This window comes from Eleginops maclovinus, chromosome 4 (genome assembly GCF_036324505.1).
Source record: "Eleginops maclovinus isolate JMC-PN-2008 ecotype Puerto Natales chromosome 4, JC_Emac_rtc_rv5, whole genome shotgun sequence".
Taxonomy (NCBI): Eukaryota; Metazoa; Chordata; class Actinopteri; order Perciformes; family Eleginopidae; genus Eleginops; species Eleginops maclovinus.
The window spans coordinates 29,755,894-29,775,629 of NC_086352.1; the positions used below are offsets into that span (position 1 = coordinate 29,755,894).

At 41.0% G+C, this 19,736-nt stretch overlaps 2 protein-coding genes and 1 non-coding gene across 3 annotated transcripts in view; 1 reads left to right on the forward strand and 2 right to left on the reverse strand.

Moving 5' to 3' along the window:
- slc7a10a (solute carrier family 7 member 10a) overlaps nucleotides 1–2,423 on the forward strand; it is a 24,496-nt gene extending 22,073 nt beyond the window's left edge. Inside the window, exon 11 of the mRNA XM_063881048.1 lies at nucleotides 309–2,423. Coding sequence (XP_063737118.1) covers nucleotides 309–409 — 101 coding nt within the window. The 3' untranslated portion in view covers nucleotides 410–2,423. The remainder of the gene's footprint in view (nucleotides 1–308) is intronic.
- Nucleotides 1,916–17,302, reverse strand: lrp3 (low density lipoprotein receptor-related protein 3). Its single transcript, XM_063881049.1, has 7 exons — nucleotides 17,126–17,302; nucleotides 11,596–11,734; nucleotides 11,207–11,412; nucleotides 10,034–10,650; nucleotides 9,210–9,682; nucleotides 8,503–8,635; nucleotides 1,916–8,068 (listed from the first exon to the last, which is right to left on the reverse strand). Exons 1-7 carry the CDS (start codon nucleotides 17,184–17,186, stop codon nucleotides 7,220–7,222), a joined length of 2,478 nt encoding a protein of 825 aa, XP_063737119.1. The 5' UTR covers nucleotides 17,187–17,302; the 3' UTR covers nucleotides 1,916–7,219.
- A 1,397-nt stretch (nucleotides 17,303–18,699) lies between these two features.
- On the reverse strand, nucleotides 18,700–18,773 carry trnat-agu (transfer RNA threonine (anticodon AGU)). Its single transcript has one exon. It is a non-coding gene; the product is annotated as a tRNA-Thr (tRNA).
- Between the last annotated feature and the right edge of the window lie 963 nt (nucleotides 18,774–19,736).

Consider the following 19,736-nt stretch of genomic DNA (forward strand, 5'->3'; position numbering starts at 1 on the left):
TAACCTTCTTAGTATCTGAAATACCTTTTTTGGACCGATGTTTGTTGTTGTAATACTAATTCTGGCTACAAAAGACTGAAGTGTCTCTACAGAGTGTTCTAAATAAGAGAACACAAGGTTTTTCTTTACCTCATAACAAGTTGAAAAAAGAAAGATAACATCTGAAGTCATTAACACAAGAGAAACAAATATCTAGATCAGACTTAGATAATCAATCAAATTATTATTTGTTATTGCCACTCTTGGCTTCCGTAGTTAGCAGTTTGTCCCTATTATTAAATCTCATTCTGTTGTCTTTTGCATTGCAGAAAAAGTCACATACGTGGGCCAGAAGGTGTGTTATGTGGTATTCCCTCAGGAAGACCTTTCAGAGACTGAGCCCCTCACCTCCTCCAAAGCCACGGACTGAGCAGTGAAGTCACCCGGGAATTCCCATTTTGCATCCACACCTGTACTTCCAGTTTTTCCCTCCCCTTTCTTCACATTGGTCAGTTTGTGGATGGTGAAGAGATGTTTGTGTAGTGGCATATTGCAAACGTGCTGCCTAGATACAGCCTCGATTAAGCTCCAGTATAAAAGAAGAGGATTGTTACACCACTGGCATTGGTGTGAGCTGAAGACTGTTTTTATGTGATGCTCGGTATTGGTTCAGCATTCACATCACCAGTATTCCAGCTCCCTATTTCGGATCTTCATATCATCTTCTGCCTCACCTCCAAGATTTTCAATTTTAGAGACTTTAACTACATCCTTGAGCTAATGTGCCTTATGAAATGTATGTGGTGGTAGAGTGTGTTGGTTTGTGCGGGTATTTTGATGATGTAATAACATTTTTTGTGGTAAATATGCAAGCAGATTCTGCACTTAGCAATACTTCTCTATTACTGCTGCGACCTTCGGCTATTTTTCACTAATTACCCACAAGATGTTTACTGTTCGTCAAATGTGGTTGAGTAATTTTCTGTCTATATCTCTGCATTGCTTCATTATCTTGCCATTCTTTTGACTTTAGGCTTCTTTTTCTCTCTCTTTTTTATTAGATCATACTGAAATACTGTAGGTGCCCTCGTGTTGTTACTAGAGAGATTATCTAAACTACGCTCATTGTTCCCAGCAATATTTACAGCTCAGGACAGAAAGGAAGATGATGGGAAGCTTGCAGCTATCAGCTGGTGAATATCTGCATCTCTCAGAAATGAAAAAAGCTGCATCACCTTTGAACTGCCTGTTCTGAGTTGGGATTGTTCTTTTTTTTTTAACAATGACTCTTTCAGGTGCTTGACCTGACAAGACAGCTATTCAATTTCATATTTCTCATCTGATATGATAAAGTGCTTAACATTAATATGCATGGGCCTGCTCCCACTTCCCCAAAGACATAGCAGAACTATCATTACCCCAGGCCAACGTTTTATAGATCAACTCACTATGGTACCTTTGATTTAATATAGTTGAATGTGTCTATGGTTTTTCAGTGGACTCCTGTAGACTTATTTTGATCCCATTGAAATAGTTGCTCCCAAACACTCATGGTCAAATCGTCCTCAATGGAGTTGCGCAACCACTACCTTATGGAATACCTCACATCCCAAATTATTGTTTGCATAGCATTTACTCAAACAGTGTTACGTTGAATTTGCAAAAAAATGTTTTCGCATGTCTACAAGCTGAATAAAAAAACATTAATACGTCTGATAAATTTAATCAAATGAAGGCCACGTTTACCAAAAGCAAATCTAAAAACACCTGTTCACAAACTCGCTTAGACCTTACCTTTCAAACCCGTTTTGCATAAAAAGGCTAACACCTGCAGAAGTGCGCAACTTGTTTGTGCGTGAACTGTTTATGCAAGCGTGTCTCCCATTTTCTTAAACCCATCAAGACTTTTGTCCATTTCTTGGATTGTTTCTTTACCACGGAAGCTTGTGAGAAATGTAAAATAACACAGGGTGAACATTTGAAAGACAAATGGTTATTTTGGGGGTGAAGTATTTCTCAATACTGTGCTCCAAGTGATATTTGTTGTATTTAAGTAGTATCATACAGCCCATAAGCTTCCTTTTGTGTACATACAACAGAACATATGAAGGTTTTTTTAACAATGTAAACCAGCATGTTGGAAATTGAACAGTATTTTCCTTTTCCAGCAAGAATTCACTAAAAGACTCACACTTCAGATAATGTCTGTCTGCCATGTCCAGGTGCTGTGTGTTCAGCTGAGATCTGTAAATACTATGTACAGGAGAAAAAAACAGATACAAATGCGCCAGTGACTCTCAGAAAGATCACATTCCTTAGACATGTTGTGAAACATTTACATACTGTGTACAACTGATCGGTACACCTCTATGTTTTGTAAAAGGGTGTAAAGATGTGCAAAAATAACAATCTGATTAACCTATTAAATATAGCAACTTCTGAAATGCATCTTTTCTTTTGATAATACAAGTGGGTAACGAGACACAAGTGAGAACAACAATACTTGTGATTCATGCTCTAAGTCTTATCTTAATTGTGTCGTCTGACATATGACTTACAAACAGGTGAAAACGTTTTTGGTGAGTCATAAACACACGAGAGAAAATAATTATTAAACTTATACATCATCACTTACGTCTAAGGGCTCCATACAAAATAAGTATTGTAAATACATTGCTTGCTGTAAACTACTAGTTTTATGGTGGTGGCCGTAGTGTCAGTATTATAAAAAAAAACATTTGTACACTGAAATAAATCAGTAAATAAACGGCTTACGGTTTATTAATTGCAGGCACAGTAAAACAAAGAACAATAATCAGCAGAAGGCTTAACAGGGTTTTGAACAGCAATCCCCAAAATGTCACGGTGGCATTTCCCTTTCAGCACAAAATATACAAATATAGTTTTTTTCAAATAAGAGAAAAGCTTTCATACAAACACAGTATACATGTTGATTTCAGCCTTTGATGGGGAAGAAGCTTCACAATCAAACAGCAAAGAGAGGCAATGCCATTGTCAGACAACTTGGTTCAGTAGTACTTTGCTTCCTCTATCCAGTGTATTTACCATGTATAAAACCATTGAAATTCCAGCAGTTAATATATTAAATATCAGAAAGAGTTTGATGATGTAAATTACAGTTCAAAAATGAAATAAAGAAAATAACACACCCTCTGGCGACTTCGACAAAGTGGTCAAAGCCAGGGTATAGAGAAATACTTGTGCCAAGTCTCAATTTGGATACTTCCATCAGTGCATTTTCCTAGAATGTGAACACTTGGGCAGTGTGTGACTTTCTGCGTTGCCCTAACTGGAAGTGACGATAGCCAGTGTTAGCTAGCTATCTAACGATCATCACTAGCTAGATGATCGAGGTAGCTTATCATTCCAAACTACTCAATTCAACCAATAAAATGGTCCCTGGCTTCTTTTTCGATACCAATATAGTTGTACTTCTTTCAAATAGTGAAAAAAAAAACAACCCAAAAACATTTATGTGTAGTGCTTCATAAACCAGAGCAAAAACAATCACTGCTGTTCCTGAGACTTCTGTTACCCAGCTAAGATGGTGGTCATAGAGTGTGGATTTTGCAAAACACTTTCATGAACTCTAAACAGTAGAATTAAGTACAGAAGTATGCAAATTGAGACCTAGCATTGATCTGGTCTGACAGATAATCAAATATTCTAAGCAGTCACTGTGACACAATCAGTCTTTCTTTACATTTCAAATTGTAATATGTTAGCACACTCATCCTTATAACTGTTTTTCTGCAGTCTGAAAAATCTCAAAGAAAGATAACTTAACCAAGACTTTCACAGATTAAAGATTTAAATAAACAGGTCAATACACTGGAATAGGGTTTTTGAAAAGCAACATTTTCTCCCGCGTTACTTCCCTGCCATAATAATCCCTGATGCAGTAGTGCACTATAACTTCAGAGCAGTCGGTTGTATCAATCACATGTCATATCATAACGCTGTGTCCAGACACACATCTAATCTCTTCCTACATGAAAACCACAAATGTGAGCCTTGAAACTATCTGTGGTATTTGCAACAGCAGGGAAAAACCATTAAGGCATTTTTTATAGACATTTGTGTACGCCTAAAAAAAAGTAAGGACAGACGTTAATTTCTAAACTAATTGACTTTAATTGAAAGAAGGAAGGACAGACTTTAAACTTTGAACAAGGTTCGAAATGAAAAAAGCAAAAGAATATGTAAAGCTAGAAGGCTAGGAATTACGTGTGAAGACATCTCTAATGGCACATAACATGTAGCAGCGGTTTATGAAAAATAAACTCTTTAAGATGGACGATATGGGGGGTAGCATGGCACATTCAGCTCACTTAAAAGGGACAGCTTAGATTTGTTTATGGAGTTGTACAGGCATTTATCCTTTGTTGGTAAATTATGTACTTTGGTTTTGAAGAGTTAGTTCAAATATCCCCTAGTTTGCATAATAACACAAACAAACTCATCGATTGAGGCGATACACTCACTATGGATAAGTACTCCATGTAACCCCACCTAAAAACATCCAAACTCTCTCTTTAAAGTAAAAAAAAAAAAGTAGGTAAGACAAGGTTTTTAGTACGTAAACCTGACGGTGCTGCTTTAAAAACAACCAGCATTTGGCTTTCTGTCATTTCTCCAACTCTGCCTCTTCACCCAAGTTATCTGACTTGTTCAGTACCTGTTCAGTAGCAATATCCTGCAGTAAAACAGAGAAATGCATTTCAAGAAACAATGGAAGTGATACATTCTTAAGAGGCGCAACAGTAATTAGTAAACGGTCACCAGGGTCACCTCAGAGAGAAGATTTACAGAAGAACATCAGGCGATCATGTCCAATCAAGTTCGTCAAGACTTAAGGACAAATATAAAGTAGGAATAGAGGTCCTCATAGAAGACTGAAAAATAGACGCCTTTTATCACATCGTGTCATAGAAAATTCCACAACAAAGATATGAATTTCCAGTGTAATAAAGCAGACGTCAGCACTCAGCAGTACTGCAGATCTACCGCTGGGATGAAGACGACTCGACAAACAATCAATTTTCTGAACCACTGTTCCCGACACATTCACATAAACTCGTAGATACTGCCTCAGACACAGTCACGTTCATTCAAGTGAGGAAAGGCTTCCTTGAGAGGAGTGTAGGTCTGATTGGAGGAGAGTGAGGGATGAGCAGTTACAGGCAATGTTCTTGGACTCTTTACCTCAGTTTCCATTCAAGTTAGGTTTCAAAACAGATTATGTCAAAGTTAAAAAGGCTTAATTGAAAAATCTGAATTGAAATTCAATTTGATGACATTTCCCTAAACATAGTGAAACCATTTTTTCAGTTTTAAAAGGTCAATGAAGTATCATTGAAGAAATATACAGCATTTGTTAAATAAAACGTTTTGGCATTATTTAATTATTCTATGAAACTGCATTAAAAATAAAAAGGTTTTGGTCAGCACGCTAATATGTTCTTGGGCTAAGTGTGAGCTGAGGAGATTGATACCACATATTGCATATCCTTATAGACAAGGGTATAACTAGTTAGCATAGCTTAGCATAAATACTGGAAACGTGAAAACAGACATCATGGCTTTGTCTGAAGGTAACATACTACCCAAAAGGACCTTTAAAGCTCACCCGCTAACTTCAGACAGAGCCAGGCTAGCTGTTCCCACATGTTTCCAGTAAACAAGACAAAGCTTACCGGCTGCTAGATGTAGCCTTATATTTGCAGGCATGAGAGTGGTGTCTATCTACTCATCCAACTCTCCAACAGAAAGAAAATAAACATATTTCCAAAGATGTTCATCTTTTGCCTATGGATGTGGAAGATCTGGCTTTATTTTTTAAATTTGTTGTCGTGTCAGCAATCCAGTGAAAAAAACAATATGTATTAATCCTGCTAACAAGTATTTACTGCGTAGCCCGATAAAAGCTAATTCCTTAGTCTCAAAGAAAAGAGCTTCCTTGTTGTCCAAAACTATTTATAAACACAAAAATGAGCCACACTATTGCAGCTTAAATTAGTCTCAAACAAATGCACAACTTACTCAGTTAAAGTGATTTTTCCCGTAAACTCGTAAGAATGCTATTTAGAATTTTAAAACATTAAAGTATGCACACATTTCCTGTGAAGTCATAAAGCACTGGGAGATGGACCTGGTCATATTGGTGTTTCATTTGATTTGTTGACTATACGATGAACGTATCATATCCCCAGCTTTCTCAAAAGCCGAATAACTCATGCAATAAAGTGGGATTATGACAGACTGGAGGGCCATGAAGCAAGGAAAATTAATTTGTGATCACTTAACAGGCTTTTTTGGTTCACAGTATATAGCGGTGCAAAATGGCTCTGGGTAACGACACAAAGGCTGCTTTGGCGTTGTAAGTACATGTAGCTAATATTGAACTGGTACACGTGGCCAGAATTAGAAAGTTAGATTTTCCTGGAACAGGCTCCTGAAGAGGTTATGCCCCAAAAGGGAATCGACATTAAAGGGACAGTTAGGACTTTTTGATCTGGGGTTGTAAAGGTATATTTAACCATCTAAAAAAAGGCCATCTAATACATTTAATATGAGTTGAAGTCTACCCAATATTAAGAATGTTTTCCTTTTTCCACAAATAACTCAAGCCGCCAGACTCTATTGACAAAAACAAATATTTTAGCACACAGAACATTAAAGTTGCTGATCCCTTAGTCATAGTGTGACTTTGGTGAATCCGACCTGTTGAAATAACAGCACAATTAGCAGCTTACATATTCTACCAGGTAAAAAATATTGTTCTGGTCAAAGGAGTCTGGGGGATCTTAAGACAGCAGAGATAACATCCGCAGAAACCCTCAGATCTTTTTAGGATGGACTTTTTAGATAGCTAAAACTGGATGTGTGCTAACCACCTTTTACTAAAGATGAGTAGTACCTCAAACAGCCCTACTTCAGAACATCCAAACTATCCCTTGAGCTCGTGTTTGACAAAAACATTTGCTGAACAACAAAGACCATAAGCACTACCAACGCTGGTTTATAATCTTACTAAAACACTGCATATGCAGATTTTTAAAGTGAATAGACACAAGTTAATTATATTCTCCTGAACTGGGCTAAGGTACGGGTCTCACCTCTGGATCTGGTAGGAACTCATCTCAAGGACACTTTAGCAGATAATGCTGAGAGCAGGTCTTAGCCGAGTGAGTAGAAGGAAAGTATATTCCTTAACTCCTCAGCATGGCGTTGTCTCCCTCCCTGAATCTCCTCCCTCATCACTAAAGGTCCTGCCCTTGCCCTCCCTGCTCCTCCTCTTATCCCTGTTTCTTATTTCCCTGCTTGGCACTTCCAGGGTAAAGTGGCTGTCCTCTGCTTTCACAAAGGTAGACGAGGGTTCAGAGGGTGACATCACCTCTGGTCCCAGGGGGTGAGGGTGAGTTGTTGTGGGTGTCTGGGATCTGCTGGAAAACACAGGGGGCGAGATAGGGGACAAGGGCCCCAAGGGGGAGTATCGTCTCAACGAAACCCCCTTTAGGTTCACAGCGAGCTCCAGAACAAGTTTCCTCGAGGCCCGGATGTGGCATGGAGGCACAGAGGCTTCCTGGGGATCTGTAGGGGGTCCGCTATGAGTAAGAGAGTCACTCTGGACAGGTGTGCAGGGCTCCGACTGTGGACCCCTGCTGCTCTCCCTGCTGGCAGGTGACAGCATGTCCTCTGGGCTGTCTGCAGACTGCGAAGACAGAGGTGATGCGGGGCTCTCTGACGTGCAGGACTGCAAGTCCATGGCGGCCGAGCAGTAGAAGCCCCCTGCATCAACCTCGTCCCTGAGCCCAACCCCACACCTCGTCCTCGCCTGGGGCCCCTGCACACCCACAGTTCGGTAGCTGTGGAGCCCCAGTGTGATCTGTGTGGGTCCAGGGGAGTCGAGCAGAGGGGCGTTCCCTCTGGTTCGCCCGCCACTGTGGAACAGGCGAGTCCACAGATGCCCGAGGCGTCGACGAGAGGAAGAGGAGGTGGAGCGCCGCGTGGAGTGACGTCTGATCTGCCTGCGCATCGCCAAACGCAGGTTCTGTAACACCGACGCCTGGAGGAGGGGGGGACAGAGGCAAACTGTAATCCTGTTTCTATCCAAATATCAAGTAGATAGCAAGCAATCAAGCAAATAAGATATAGATGTTAATTTGTCAACCTTAGATGAACTGCTAGGCCGACCTTGTTACTTTGTTTCCAGTATCTATGCTAAGCTCAGTTAAGTTAAGCTTAAATACAGCTGGCCTTTGCTTAATATTAACCGTTAAGATATCAAAATGGCATCTCTCAACGCAAGAGAAGAAAAGCTTTTTTACCAAAATGATAATCAGTTAATAAGATGATAAGGCAAGAGAAATATATGTATATTGACAACCATTATGTGTGTTTTTATCAACCTTTGTTTATGTGCATTTTCAATTTGAGCTCAAATCCTAAGTTTCAGGAAAACAACGACCAGAAATGTGTTACCATGTGTGAATGCATTACCTGGGTGGGGTTGTACACTGGGAAATCCTCCACCGGAGGGATGAGACCCTGGGCGATTAACTGACCATACGAAGGGGGGGCCTCTCTCTGAACAAAATCGGCCTCCATGCGAGTCATCTGAGTCTCAAAAGCTCTGTAAGAGAGACAGAGATGGAGACGGAGACAAAAAGACAGACATACGGTCACTGTAAGAAGAGCTGGGTGGACCCAAATACAGTAGATGGGAAAATACCTTTAATTTTAGGTCATGCAGGGAGGGCAAGACAAACAGAATTAAACAGATCTTCCAGCTGAACAACATACTAGGATCTGACAAAAACTGAACAGATAACAAGGACTCAAAAGCAAACTAATTAGCGGATGATTTGCAGGTGTGCAGGAGGTCAGGGATAACGGTGAACAGGTGCAACTAATAAGGCCAGGAGTGACAATCAGCGGGAAAACAGACAAAGACAGGACACGGGGGAAAAACGTTTCTTGAACTTAAACAGGAAACAAATAAACTAAAAAGTACGATAATGACAGAGACAGAGTGAGAAAGAAAAAGGCGGGCAGGACAAATCATAAGGTGACCTTATCAGACATGAAACGTGTTGTACAAAGCAGTAAACAAATCAAAGGATTAAGGAAAGGAAAACAAAAACATGCACAACAAGTATAAAAAGGGGGCCCACTCATATAAACAGACTATGGAGTCCTTTCCACACCTGTACTCTCTGCTCCTGAGTGAGTGGAGTTTGAGGGCACAGCCAAGGGCGATGACAAGCAGGAGGCTGCAGACGAGGCTTCCAATCAGGGCAGCTGTGATCACTTTCCTGGGCACAGCTGCCAGACAGTCCCTCTCATCGCTGCCGTCCAAGCAGTCCTCCTGGCCATCACAACGCCATGTCTCGAAGATGCACAGGTTGGTCCCGCAGTGGAAGTTTCCAGGTTGGCAGTCGTAGCAGTTCTTCTCGTCTGACCCATCCGGACACCTCTTCTGGTTGTTGCAGCGCTCAGAGGCTGGGTAGCACACCCCAGTTCCTCCCTCGCAGGGGAACTCTCCGTCGGGGCATGCCGGGCAGGCCTCCTCGTCGCGGCCCGATGGGCAGTGCCAGTAGCCGTCGCAGCGTTGCAGCTCAGAGTAGCAGCCCTGATCGCTGCCACAGGGTCGCTCGCCAGGGAAACAGTAACCTTTGACCTGGGAGGAAGTAGAGGAGGAATACATCACAGAGAAGATAACTTGTTGTCCGCTGGATTGATGGGTCTCTAGACAAACTGAAATAAAGCTACTCTCTCTTTCAAGCATACCAATCAAAACAGACCTTAGAAATGCTGAAAGGAACCGCAAATGGGACGTTTAAAACATTCAGTATTGAATAAAATAGTTTAGACCATATGATTAAAACCATTAGAATTTTAAAGATAGCTGGAGCTCTCTTTTACAGAGGGGTTAAACAAAAAGTTGGGAAAGATAATAAAGTGTTTAAATCTCGAGAATTTGAAACACATTTTCAGAAAAACAAGGTGCAGTGTTCCCAGTCTGCAGTACCTGGTATGTGGCATTGAATCCATGTCCTGGGCTGTGAGGCTGGGCCATATACAGAACACTCATCTGTCCCCGGCTGGACTCAAGCAGCGCCGGGCGCCTGTTGTTGTGATGTGACAGAACCTGTAAGAGGTGCTCTGCGCGCTGCAGCAGGCCGTCGTACACATGCAGCGAATCCCCGGGCCCCAGCTGCAGGTCCAGCTGCAGCACGATGGGCTTGGGGTCCTGGGTGTCCAGTAACCACGAACACCTCAGCTCAGCCACAGAGCTCCTGTTGGCCCGGAAAAAGTCTGGGGAAGCAAAGGAGCCGTAGAAGTTCCTCAGACGTTTGCCGCAGGTGGTGTCGGGGCAACCGTGCTCGTCTGTGCCATCGGGACAGTCTCGGGCTGCGTTGCAGCGCAGAGCGGCAGGCAGACAGCGGGTGGACTGGGCCTCGGTGCACGGGACGGAACCAAAGGGGCAGAGGCCCGGCCGCGCCTCGGTGGGAGGGGGGGAACAGCTGCGTTCGTCGGACGCATCGCCGCATTCATCCTGACCGTTGCACTTCCAGGAGCGAGGGAGACACTTCCCATTCCCACACAGGAACTCATCTGACTGACAGCTGCTCTGACCCAGGTGACCTGCAGAGACACACATCGACAGCATGCAACACCAGCTACCAAATTTCAAGAGAAAGACTTAAATGAACCGACATCAGAATGCTTTTTGCTCAGTGAAACAACACAATGCGTTTTGGTCTCAGATGTAATTAGCGACTATACAATTCTATGACAGCATCAATTATTAATTATGTAATATAATAAAGTAAAAGACATAACATCAGTTTTTCAGCTGAGTGCTTTTAGCAGTGTGTGGCCTGCAGTGTTTACTCTACAGTAAGGATGGAATAGGCTAATATAATTACTGCGCCCCGAAAGCCACGGGACTCACTTAAAACGTCCTACATTACACAGTGTTGTGTGGCTGATGAGAGTTTTCTCTGCCTCTCATTGGTTTATCTTGTAACTTTTACAATCATCACACTCAAAGCTCTGCTTATTTTGTCTACTCTTAACTTGACAATTTGATTAATTATGTTTCTACCCACTGAGCTATACGACGGCCAATACTACACATTTTGATGGAGTCACGTTAAGCATTGGATAAAAGATCAATGCAGTTCTTTGTCCAGCTTACCTCTGATGTAGGAGAGGCGAAACCCCTGGGCCTGCCCCGAGCTGTTGGCCTGAGAGTGGAAATAGAGCCAAACGCGCCCCCTGGTGGAGATGAAGGGTGAAGGCAGCATGGAGCCACACAGCCTGGAGTCCCCGGTCTTCGTAGGAGTCAGCAGGAGCCAGTCTCTCAAACAACTTCCCGCTTCTGCCACGTCAAAGTTCCGGAAACTTGAGCAGAAGATGAGATGATTTTTAGTAGGTTCTCTTTAACGAACGTCGTGTGTGTGTGTGTGTGTGTGTGTGTGTGTGTGTGTGTGTGTGTGTGTGTGTGTGTGTGTGTGTGTGTGTGTGTGTGTGTGTGTGTGTGTGTGTGTGTGTGTGTGTGTGTGTGTGTGTGTGTGTGGGATGTACCTGATGGTGATGACCTCGCCCTGACCTCCCTGGATATGCCAGCTGCAGTTGACTCCTGCCGGGTAGTTTGAAGGCCAGGATGGGCTGTAGATCACACCCCTCCGCTCTGAATGGACCTCCACTCGCTCACTGCAGCCTGCTGGGTGACAAACACACACATTAGTAAGGTTGGTCTCCACAGCCATTTGTGTTTGTGTCACCTGTGATGGAGACTTCTGGGGCGATGGAGACAAAAGTCAGAGAGACAAGGGAGAGCTGGAACTTTGATGGCAAACACTGATGGTTTATTATGAAGTTAACGGCCGGAGAATTGACAAGACATTTGAAGCAGCCACGAGTTGACAGAGTGGTTGCCCGACTAATTCTGAAGAACTCTACTGTAGGAAGAGGTTTTCTTTAAGTAGTTCCGAATGGATAATCAACATTCTTTAAACTCCGGAATAAATAAGAACGGACACTATATCGAACTAAAACTGTCATCTAAGGCAATAGAATGTGCACACAAAGGGCACCTGGAGCCAGATAAACTGGCACCCAGATGTCCTAAACAATAAAGTATCTCAGGCTTGTGCTTTAGTCCTAAAATGGGCAAAACAGAGAAGCCCAGACTGGCCCTCCTTAATGAAGATATCAGCCCCCCAAGGCCGTAAGCCAGAGGAAGGAATAAATGATGAACTGTGCCAAAGGTTACCTACCAAAGGAAAATATCCCTGACATCACCAACATGTGTATTACTCTTTTTCTGAAATGTTCATGGGTGGTTTGAAAAATGTTATACAAAAGGCCCCACCACTTCTCCTACCATGGCAATCAGATGTTATTCAGACCCTTGTTGTCATTTTGTTTTGTTTTTAGTGGTTTCTCTGTGGACATTTAGTCATTTTGGTCCGTGTTTCTTTATTGCCAATTCATAGTTATTTTGCATATTAGTAATTTATGTGACTTTGAAGTTGTTTGATTTATACTTGGTAGTTGTTGTGCAACTCTTTGTAGTTGTTTGTGTCACTTTGCAATTGTTTTTGTAGTTATTTTGGTCTGTTAATCTGCTCCCTTTCACAGTCGTTCAGAACAACGTTATAGTTGTTGAGGTCTCTTTGTAGTCTGTTTGTTTCATTTGTAGTTATTTTCTGTGACTTCCTGTTTGGACCATGCCTCTGATATTTTGTATTTTGGTAGGCCAGTTCAGGAATCAATATATTAAGTCCTTGTCTTAACCACATACATGCATAAATGTTTTCTAAGAAAACAACAATATAATTAATTAGGACAGACATCGAGAACATCACACTTAAAAACCAATCAGCTTTTAAAAGACACAAATAGTAGAACGTGTAATGTGTTTTTGTTATACATCAAAAAAGGCTGGATTATAGATTACATTTGTGTAGGACGCATTAGCATGCTATCTATTCAATATTGAAATTGTTTAGAATTTCAATTTATTGGTTTAAATAGAAACCTGGTCCATTTCTTCCATGGCTTTGCTATTATTTACAAATTCCGCAAAACACAGCAAAAACCACCCTGTGCTAGTCCTTCTGTAAATACTTTGTGACTTTCCCAGCCAGGTTGTTGCCTGTTACCAAAGCAGCTAACCCTTAAAAACAGCTAACATATATTTAATACATTTTTAAAAAGCCAAAACAGTTTACTTTAACAGATGGCAGATGTCGTGTTCATTGGGGACTGTTTTCAGATGCATACTAATACACACTTAGCTGTTAGTAAGTATTTCCGGCAGCACAATGGTGTATGCGGAAATCCGTTGCAGTCCGAAATAGCTTTTGGACAACAAAAGAGCATTATGGCATAGAAAAAAAACAAGTAGGCTTTATCAGGGCTTTAGAGAAGCTACAGGGGTATTACTTTTTACTAGGATCAATTCTTTGTTTACTTTTCAATGGATTTGTTAATAATAGAAGAACTATCACCAGATTCTGCATAGGTTTCTTTAATTCCAATGACCTTTCTCTTTTTGTCGTGTAGAATATCATATGTAACCATGAGGTGTCCTTATCATCTCAAATGCTTCAGAGGGAAACTACTTTGAGGAGAGAAAGAGAGAGATATGGTCTGTTCCTTTATTCATGATGAACTGAGAATTATGCATGCTCAGCAGGTTCATACTGCTACTGCCAGAAACACACACACACACACACACACACACACACACACACACACACACACACACACACACACACACACACACACACACACACACACACACACACACACACACACACACACACACACACACACACACACACTCCTGTGCAGAATGTGTCATGACCCTAGCATAGTACCAGAAACAGTAACCCTTAAATGGAAATTACAAATTTACTGCTGCATTAATACAAAAATGCATCATGTTTTATTAGAGAGTCATGTTTTGTCTCTAATCACTGCAAACAACGTTAAATCAATGCCTTGGCAAGACAAACGACCCTAGTGCCTTTCAGGGGAGCTCTGTGCTGATCACATGGGGGCTAACACCAAGGCAACAGCATCGCCTGTTGCCATCGCACCATTGCTTCAGGGAACAGAGTGCGGTGGCCAAGAGGGGTACCAGGAATAAGACACAGACCTGTTTGAAGTGCATGCCGTGGCTCCTATTGTTTTGGAATAATTTAAAAGGCATCATGGTTGTATGGGAGCCCTTTAACACTACAAAACAGGTTAAAAAAAAGCAAGGTTTTTCCAGGATAATATTTCATTATTTATATTTTTTAGTCTTACAAGGTGTTTTTTAATGCCTCTAGGGATTCCCTACATTATGTCCTAGCAGCACAGTAAGGCTTGATAACAGATGTACCAATAAGTTCAATTGTGATGTAAAGGTAACATCAGTGGGAAGGATTTCATTCTCTTTCTTGTGCTGAGAACAACAATTTAAACATCACCTCGTTACTTATCATTTGGGACACAGCAGGTATGACACGAGCAAGAAAGTGCTCTCTAACGAGCTTCTTAATTACCCAGAACCACAGAGATAGAACATCAGCTAAACTGCTTAACAATGGATATCCAACCTCGCCACACAGCAGCCCAGTTCTGCTGTGTGTGTGTGTGTGTGTGTGTGTGTGTGTGTGTGTGTGTGTGTGTGTGTGTGTGTGTGTGTGTGTGTGTGTGTGTGTGTGTGTGTGTGTGTGTGTGTGTGTGTGTGTGTGTGTGTGTGTGTTTCAAGCTTTCTTGATGAATCAGTGAAGTCAGCAGAGTGAAACATTGGCGGGGGGTGCATCCTTTAGAGCTCAGTGATGGATATCGACTACCCGGACATGGATACCTCAGCACACACACAAATACACACACATGAAACTGGACTGGCCTTGGTAGTCTGTGGAGTAGAGCTGTTGGTGTATAGTGTTTTTTTGACGAGACCTTTTTCTATTATTTTCAACAAAAGTATTGACTATATTTTATGAGGACTAATGCAGCTTTCTGGTTTTGAATTAAAGTTTATACGTAACATCAGAGACAAAATGGGGTTTGTATTGGTTGAGTTACTTTACGTATGCATACATTAAAATCATTTTTACTTTGTGTCCTACTGTGCTGCTTATCTGTGAACGTTTTAAAATCAGATCACACCAACAGTCACTGCAGAGATAACAATTACAGTTTCTCTACCCATAGTAGCCATGTTTATCCTTCTGTACAGTCAAATGCAATAAGTTACGCTGCCACAATGGCAATCAAAATTGCAAAAGAAAGACATTATAGCCCATTGGGTTTTACTTTTTTATGTAATTACGATCATTTGGACAAATCTGAAAAATGCCCTTTAATATAAGTAAAAGTTATCAAGCAAAACCTATGCATCACTGCATCATCAATACAACACAAAAATGGAAAAACACAGGATGCTGTCTTCATTAAGACATACATAAGGTTTTTATCCTTTCATGGCTATAAAAAACAACACTTGGTGATGTTTGTGAGTATTTATTTACACAGTCACATTGTGGGGACTTGCCTGCCTGTAGTGAACATAAGGCAAGTCCCCACAACATAAATTATTAAATCTAAGGGTGATGACTTGGTGGGTTGTGATGAGGAGTGGATGGGGAGCCACATGTCTTTTCGGTCAAATATTGGTAGTCTAAGGTTGGGTTTGTTTTCAGGCTTGTTTATAATTGTAGTTGCTTTTGTGGATTTGCAGATATGTAAACTCTCTTGTATATACAACCAAGCTGCTAATACGGAGACTCTGTAATGTCGAACAAGACAGCAGATCCAATGGCAGATGTGGCAGATTCAACTTCACTCTTCTATTATCAATTTAAGCATTCTGGCTACAAGCACAACCACAGGGAACTTGGCTTGGGTCTTGAGGAGTTGTAGGATTTATTAGCTGACAAGTAACCTAAACTGTAAACACACTGCACTGCTAGTGTTACATTCACAGCTATAACATTTATGCTGACTTCACATTTACAGTCACACACACACACTGTTTTTCTATCTTAACCACACTGGCTAGCTTAACAAACACAGTCTACGCACTAACAAAGGAGTTTGTTACCTGTATTACACACGTTGGATAAAAAATCCAAACAATTAACAATGTTCAGGCCCAGCCGGCTCACAATACACAGGTAAACCCAGTGTGTGTACATGTTTTCTCATGTTGTGGAGACACAGATTTGTTTACACACTCACATTGCGGGGACTTGCCTTTCTTTCAGGGAAAAGATGAAGCCCCATTCATTTTACACTATTAAACTGTAACAATAGGGATGGTGTATGTATGTGTGTTGGGCGAGAGAGAGAGAGAGAGAGAGAGAGAGAGAGAGAGAGAGAGAGAGAGAGAGAGAGAGAGAGAGAGAGAGAGAGAGCCATTACTTTGTGTGTGAACATGTGAAATCACCAGTACACAGACATGTTTAGGATTGGCTGGTGTGTGTGAGACTAATTTTTCTAAAGTTCTCCACACATACCTCTAAAATGGGATACCCCAGTCTGGCAGCCTTCTCCTTTATTCTGATGCCAATAAAGTGCAGGATATGATAACAGAGAGAGGGGGGGGGAGGTGTAGTTCTGCAGAGAAGCAGCAGTGATGTAATGCTGATAGCAGCATCACATTTGTGAAAGAGCATCCATGTTTCCACACAAACCCTGATCATTTACCCACCACAGATCGATAGTGCAGCAGGTTTCTGGATCATCTTCACACTCCATGCAATCACAACAATGAAAACACGTTGTCTTCATCAAGCGTATCTCACTTTGTGACGGATGAGGAAAGATCAGCAAGCCACAATAACATGCACTCCTGTCCGGGTGTGAACATCAGCTTTGTAGAATTGTTTGGCTATAATTGTCAGTGACGTAAGGAGCTTTATTATCAGGACCTCCAATGAAGATAAACAGTCAAACAACACCTAACACATTAAAAATGAAGTAACTATATACTCTTGGTCATTTGCATTTCTAGCAAACAACACACATTTTCCATATGATTGACAGCACAGTTGAGAATTTGTGTGTGCAGAAGGCATTACAGCAGTGTGGATTCATTGGTGTTGCTCACCTGAACAGAGCAGAGCGGAGCGGAGCCACAGCAGTCCGAGCAGCAGCTCCGGCAGTCCCATGGTCCGCCCGCCGGGGACTTGTACTTTTATCTCGGACACAATTTCCACGTTTTGCTCGACATCTGTGTCCTCCAGCAAGGCTGCCTAATCTGTTTTCAGCTCAGACACACCGAAAGGTCCTCCTCATTACGGAAAAGCATTGTGTCCTTTGCAGCGGTAGGCAAGACACCAGAGTCAAGGCAGATGTGGCAAAGGAAGCGATTTCCGGTCAATGTCTTCAAAATTAAAAGCTGCGTTTTGTTAATCAAATGATTTCATTTATGCGAAACATTTAACAGGTAATAATGCATTTAAAATATATATTTGTTGGAAATTCTTTATGAACTTCTTAAGTTGTGGAATGGACTTTGTAATGTATGGGCCAATAATTTACCAAAAGACAGTCTTACTGTTTGCACATTGCATTGTGTTGTTTTATTATGCAATAACATTTTTTGCACATAGTAGTCAATTATTAACCTTGGACGAACTGTGTTGTCCTTGATATTAGCAATATGACTAATATTGTGTATGTTCATTGCGATCAACACATTTCCAGATTCAAACTCTTTATATTTGCACACACATAATTGACTATTCCAGCTTATTCTAAAATTAACTCAAACAAGGGGAATCAATGAGTGTGTTGGTATGTGTCTTAAATGTTTTGGATCAAATTTCATATGGGTCTTCTTAAAGGTTTTTACCTGTATGGATGCATTCATTTTGAGACTGGTCCACAGAGAAATACTTAATGTCAAAGTCAATAACAAGTGTAAAGTGTTTTTCGTTTTGGTTATCAGTGTAGATATAAAAAACATTAAAATGGCATCAAATGCATGATTGTTGAAGCCTGGTGAAGTTAAAGGTGAAACATGTGAGGACATTAAATATAAGAAAATGATGGTCTATTTTACAACAAAAGACATGGACCAAGGGGTGATACTGTAGGCAGTATACTTCAGTAGTGGCTTTATAACTGTAAAAGGTAAATGTCACAGTAAGTTTGGTATTTTACACCTGAATGCTAATATGTGTTTAACAGGATTTCTTTGAGTCTTATTCTGAAGACCTAAAAGTATAACTTCCGGTCTAGTGGTGGCCTACTTCATGTTCAGCTTGCCGCATCAAAGAGGTCCTATTTTTTCTTTGTTTATATGTCTTCTTCCCTTCCCTTGCACATTTAGTGTGACAAACAGCTACATAGAAACTGTAAACATCGTTTTGAAGTATAGTACACCATAAACTGCTTGAACTTATTGGAACGAGGAGGACATCCACGCTACGCTTGTTTCATGATTTTCTTTACCCAATCATTCATTGTAGAGTGACGGATTCTTGGTTCAGTAGGCCGTTTTCTTGCCATCCCCATGTGGTCAAATGGGTGTACTACATAACCAATCTACAGCACAGCTGAGTTAAATGTGGGCATTTGTAGGGTAATCTAGCAGCCTGTTCCATTGTAATTCTACTATAGAGATACTATCAGTGTGAATTCCGACTAACAGGAAACGCTGGGCGAATGGCGACTAAAAGGCACCGCTGGGATTCGAACCCAGGATCTCCTGTTTACTAGACAGGCGCTTTAACCATCTAAGCCACGGCGCCAGTGCAGACGTCGATTTAAATAACAGTTTATAAATGCACGCTGATTGACATTTACAATTATAATATTTTCCATGATTGTAAGCCTACAGGTAAAGTTATGACATCATTAGATACAAATATGAGCCATGTTGAATTCTTGGCATGTGGTCAAATATACGATATGCTCATGGGAGTTCCTCTTCACAAATACTTGCATACGCTCATCGGTTATCAGTGTGTGTTATCTTTATACATTCATAGTTATGCTAACAGAGCAAAACATCAAATGAACGCAGGCAGCATGCAACCCTTGCCCTTGATATGCTTGATTATTTGGAGCCACCACTGCCTCCCTGTGGCCATATCTTCACATTATATATGAAACACACTAAAGCCACGAACATCAGCTTATCAGAATCAATATAGGCTTCTAACCACACTGTGAAAAAAGGCCAATTTCAAAATAATGTATGAATTCATGTCATTATAACGAGTCGATATTTAATGACATCATCATTGTTTATCATTAAATGTATTTTGTTTAATATTGAACGTTTTCAAATAAATATATATAGCAGAGTGTGAAGCCAAAGAAAAACCTGCAAGTACAATATGTAAATATAATGACATATTTGTATTTTGTATTATTTTTACATTACCTCTCCTAAAACCTAACTTCACACAAGTCATCAGTGTATTGTTTGTCTGCAACCGTTTCCATTTACACAGAATGCATTAAGAATGGAGTGTGATCTCATTCACTTTTATAGGGTGAGTGACTAATCATGGAAACTTTTGAGTGGATCTAAAATGAGCATCAAGGCATTTTGGTCTGGTTTAACGCTGATGGTATTTGTTGGTTTGCTGTTCACTGACGCATTGTTTTCTGGAAAGAACAAAGACTATATTTCTATGCAACCCTATCGAAGCTCACAAAACATCCCTTAGTGTAGTAAAACTAAAAAAACACATCACAACGCAAAG

Excerpts from the sequence above, each read along its gene's own strand:
- lrp3 (XM_063881049.1), bottom strand. The coding sequence starts at position 17,186 with ATGGGACTGCCGGAGCTGCTGCTCGGACTGCTGTGGCTCCGCTCCGCT. Across the intron at positions 11,735-17,125 it reads CTCCGCTCTGCTCTGTTCAG|CAGGCTGCAGTGAGCGAGTG; the intron begins GTGAGCAACACC and ends TTTGTCACCCAG. Across the intron at positions 11,413-11,595 it reads GGCGAGGTCATCACCATCAG|TTTCCGGAACTTTGACGTGG; the intron begins GTACATCCCACA and ends CTTCTGCTCAAG.